Below are 5,160 nucleotides of genomic sequence, written 5' to 3' on the forward strand. Positions count from 1 at the left end.
AAAAAAAAAAACAATTGGAGGAGAAAACAAATGTGTAAACAAGGGCATCGATTTTATAGGATTTTTTTAAAAGTAAAATAATTATAGTTCATGTGATATACAAATGTGGTGATTGTACTTTCGATTTTTGATTTGCTTAGATAAATAACTAAATATTTAATGGCCGCCGTTTTTTCTCAACTAAATACAAACTTAGACATATATCTTTGGTTAACGGACCGTGCATCTGAATAAAAAATGATCTGAAAAATATTTCAACTCGACGACTATGTTCGGAATGTCATATATGCGATATGCATGGCAATAGCAAACCAATTTCGGGCTAAAACTAAAATTTAATTAGAGCCATTTTTTTGTTTTCTATAGAAATAGATAATCACTTTTGTTTATGCTTTAAAATGTGAATAAAACATGAATAAATGTTGTTTTCCCTTATGATTTATCGGTGCTTTCAGTGTCACATGTAATTGATGAGATTTATCAATTCGAAGAGTTCGATGAAACCGAACCACTTCTTGCTGACGTTGAGTCTGGATAAGCTTTGTTGACGTTGTTGTTCGTATCGCTTGTTGGCACTTTTTCCCTTGGAAAAATTACCATATAATTGTAACATCATAGTTCATCCGACGATTGTGCTGGGTATTCACGAACGTATTCTTTTGGGAAAAATCCAACCTAAAAAAATGAACCATAAATGGATTTAATGTCATGTCACTTTTCATTTTGGCATTATTCACTCTCATTCCATGTAATTAATCAGAGTATTGCTCAGCGCTGCTGCCATCCACAGCATATTAAAATATCTTGCTGAGAATGCGTCGTCCGTCGCATGCGAACGTACGTAGCAGTTTATACATCACAGCGAACAAGAATGAATCCATTGTTCTCTTCACGATTATGTGACTCAAAACATTCAAACGATTGAATAGAGCATGCATGTATTGTTGTTCGCTGTGATGTATAAACTGCTACGTACCTTCGCATGCGACGGACGACGCATTCTCAGCAAGATATTTTAATATGCTCTGGATGGCAGCAGCGCTGAGCAATACTCTGTAATTAATCATTGATATAAGCTTACCCGTTCCATTGTTTTGCCTCGCCACCAGCCTTTGCTGTCACCCTCTTTACCAATGACAAGCACCTGACAGCCTTGTCGCAATTGCAATTGATTGGGTTCTCTCGGATTAAAATCATACAATGCTGTTGCGACTACCTCACGGAATGGCCACGATAAAGATTGATTTAATCTAAAACAAAACCAACATTAGACAAACAATGATATAGAAAAACCCCCGCATGTAATTCGAAACTAACCCGGCAAAATTTTCACCCAAATCATTGCGTTCATAAAATGAAACCAGTTCAACGATACTTTTGAATAAACGTCGTGCCGATAAATAGTAAAGCGTATTATTTTGTTCAACTTTTTGGTTGATTTTCATGTGCTTGATTGTATGTTCATCGGTTCTGTGAACGAAATTCATAAATAAAATTGAGCGTCAAACGTTAGATCAAATATTTAATACAAGTATAAGAGAACTTACTTCAAACTGAGCGCATACATGGTTTCATTTGTACTCGAAGCACCTTGTGGTCGAACACGCAATAAATATGTTCCAACTTTACGATTTTCCAATTTAACTGATGCTGTGTCCCGTGACATCGGCCCAACAAACCAATAAAATTCAGATAATTGACGATCACAAACAGGTGGTGCTAATGCTCCAATGGCTTCCTGTTTACATCGGCCGGTCGATGATATACATCCCTTATGTACGGACACCTCACACTTCATACATTTATACCCCTGATGAATTAATCCTTTCAAAAATTTCGAACAGTGACGGCACATCGTAGGCGTTTCAAATGTCGTCAATTGAAATGTATGGTCGGTATTTCGACAACCGATCGGCTCAAGATTGTCCCTGAAAGTGTGAAAAATAGCACATTTATCAATACAACCCATAATGTTAATGGAAAATTAGAAAGAAAAAAATATTTACATGGCATTTTGAAGGGCATTCATCCATTTATCTCGTTCGGCTTCGGTTTTCATATACAATGTGAATGCGGTTGTTTGTGATTTGCGAGCTAATAGCAATGTAAAACGTGCGTCACGACTTAGAGTTGCTTTTGAACGATGCTTCAAGGATGTTTCCACACGATAATCATATAAATTGTACGCATCAAGAAACGAATACAGTCCATTCTCGCCCAGCTTTGACGCTTTCACCAATAGCATAATTTTCTCGAAAATGAACGCATAACGATGCTTGGTTTTTTGGTCTTCGTGTGATTTAATGCTGAGTTCTCCATCCAACAAAAAACGTCCATATTGACGTAAATCATTTCCATTGGGTAAATTTAAGTCGAATATTCGTTCCTAGATGACGAAGAAGAATTATGCTTGAATGTTTTGCGGTTTGACGGCTGAAAGTTTCGAAGATTAATTACATCAGATAATACACTTACTCGTATTTTTTGTATAATATCCAAATGCTCCGAGTCTCTCTTCACTTCGTTTATATATTGAGCAACATCAACCATTGCCTCTTTTGCTCGCTCCAGCCCACGATAATCTTCATGTGTCTACAAGTATTGCATTAAATTCGTATTAAATTGAAATATCATCGATGAAATAAAATTCTGGTTTTTCGTTCACATACCGGTGATGTTTCTTCAACTAATTTGCCAAGCAAAAGATGATATTTGAGAATACGTTGCATTGGCACCGATAAAATGTCACGCAATTGATTTTTTCCACCGCTATGCAGTTTTTGGCTTTGCTCCATACATTGTTCAACGGCTGGATTACTTTTGCACACTGCAGACAATGTATCAATAGCAGCTGTCATGCTGGCACAATACTCTCCATAGATAAGAAACGGTTCTCGAAAATCCAAAAACACTTGGCTTAATTTATTTTTTGAATTCAATGAAATTGCATCTTTCAGTCGTTCGAGGAATTTCGCATGAATATCAGCCAATTCCTATGAAATGCATAAAAGCGAAATTAAATTTTGATGTACCGAGACGTTCAACTGAACATCTATTATGCAAACATGAATGAGTACCTTTATTTTCGGATATATCGTCTTCAATTCATCGCGGCTCAGCAGCTTTTCCATTGGTTCCATAAATTGTTTCTTTAATGCTTGCAATACTTCAAAGTAATTGCTTTCCGTGTCGATTAATTCACGTATGACAAAATCTCGTTGTTCATAGTTTGATGTGGATGCCGTTAGCTACCGTATTGTTATTACAGAAAATAATTAGTTAAATTGTAAGAGTATACAATGTGCGATGCGAAGGATTCATCGCAAGCAACTTGATTTTTATCGCACATAAAACCACCGAGCCAATATGCAACAAAATAGAATTCAATTAGTGCATGCAAAAGGAATGAACGGAATCTCAGAAAACATTGTTCGCAACTAGAGGTGCCCACTGAACCGAACTGAACAGTTTATGTTCGAAAAATATTATATTTTCATGTTCGTGTTCGTTCGGGTTCGGTTCAAGTTGATCGCAAAAAAAAATATTGCAATCATATTCGTTCACGTTCGGTTTACGTTCGGTTCACGTTCATTTTAACTGTTCAAAACTGTAAACTTCAAAAGATGGTTGTTGGCCCTTAGGAAAATTTAAAAAAATTCAAAGCCTTAAAACCTCATTAGATTTTTTTTCCCAAAATATCAATAAAAGTGGCAACCAAATGCAAACTTTAAACACTTTCAACATATTTCAAAATATCTTAATATTTCCCGAATATCAGGTAGTAATTCATTTAAAAGTTATTAAATTAGAAATATCGTTGAGAGATAAAAATTTTCACCGGTAGATTTTCGATTTCAAAATTTCTTATATATTGCGGGACTATGGAAGTGATTCATTTTATGAAAACTTTAAACAGATTCATTTTTAAAAATAAATTGTGGTACAATTAAGTACATTTTTACTGTGTTAATAATTTTGTTATATTCATTCTCATATTTCAAAATATATCCATTTTTAAAACTATGCAATTTATATTCATTTTGAATTTTCGAGAAAAAAAAAATTGAAATCGATTTTGCATGAAAAATCAAAATGAATAAATATTGCATAATTGATTGGATATATTTTAAGATATGACAATGAATTCAACAAAACCCTTTACACAGCAAAAATGAATCCGTTTAAGATTTTCATAAAATAAATTGCACATATAACACGATAACGATATATGAGAAATTTTGAAATCAAAATTATACCGATGAATTTTTTTTGCTTTTTTTTTATCAAAAATATTACGATTAAAACGGTTTTAATATAGTTATTTTCGCTATTTAAATTCACTCAAATCATAAAGCTACGGAAAGCAACTCGACTTCACATTTTCATAAAAAATTCCCGTTCGTAAGGCAACGTGTTGAAGAACATTTTTTCGATTAAAATTTAAAATTGAAAAGTTATTGGTTTTAAAATTTTAGTGAAGTTAAATGGCACTATTTATAAACACAAAAAAAACTATTAAAATATTTAAATTACAAAAAATAAAAGTTTTCATCTGTAAGTTTCTAACAATCAAAAAGAATACATTTGAATATTTTCAGCAGTTATTAATTCCTTCAATTGAATTCTTTAGAATAAAACCATATTAAATAGTTGCATATCAAAGCGAAGGAAGATGTTTTTACAGATACAGATTAATTGTTGTAATTCATACAAAATAAAACATCAAATCTATGTAGAAAAATACGCTTTGTTTCGCTCTGATAAGTAACTATTTATATTCGGTTTTTATTCTCGAGAATTCAACTGAACAGTTCTCGTTTGTTCAGGTTCGTTCGAAATAAAAAAAATCTGTTCATGTTCATTCGCGTTTAGTTCAAATTGTTCAAAATATGTAAAAATGCCGTTCATATTCGGTTCATATTCGGTTCAAATTCGAATGAACCGAACGAACATGAACGGTTCAGTTCAGTGGGCACCTCTAGCATGGCTCCGATACAAATTCCCATCTTTAGTAGTTTTTGTAAGAAAAGTGCTAAAAAAATTATTTTTATCTAAAACTAATGTCAGATTTAGTTTTCTCGTGAATTATTTGAGTAAAAGATTTGTAATAAAAGCATGTCGTGGATCACAGTGCGGAAAAGTTCATCTTACGGATGTAAG

At 33.2% G+C, this 5,160-nt stretch overlaps 1 protein-coding gene across 1 annotated transcript; it reads right to left on the reverse strand.

The window, feature by feature from the left end:
- Positions 1-20: 20 nt before the first annotated feature.
- Positions 21-3,333, reverse strand: LOC116351744 (protein vav). Its single transcript, XM_031783885.1, has 8 exons — positions 3,078-3,333; positions 2,670-2,993; positions 2,476-2,592; positions 2,007-2,386; positions 1,548-1,928; positions 1,318-1,470; positions 1,082-1,250; positions 21-675 (listed from the first exon to the last, which is right to left on the reverse strand). The coding sequence occupies exons 1-8, from the start codon at positions 3,138-3,140 to the stop codon at positions 613-615; spliced, it is 1,650 nt and encodes a 549-aa protein (XP_031639745.1). The 5' UTR covers positions 3,141-3,333; the 3' UTR covers positions 21-612.
- Between the last annotated feature and the right edge of the window lie 1,827 nt (positions 3,334-5,160).

Source organism: Contarinia nasturtii, unplaced genomic scaffold (genome assembly GCF_009176525.2).
Source record: "Contarinia nasturtii isolate CC-2019 unplaced genomic scaffold, AAFC_CNas_1.1 Cnas_scaffold_6184, whole genome shotgun sequence".
Taxonomy (NCBI): domain Eukaryota; kingdom Metazoa; phylum Arthropoda; class Insecta; order Diptera; family Cecidomyiidae; genus Contarinia; species Contarinia nasturtii.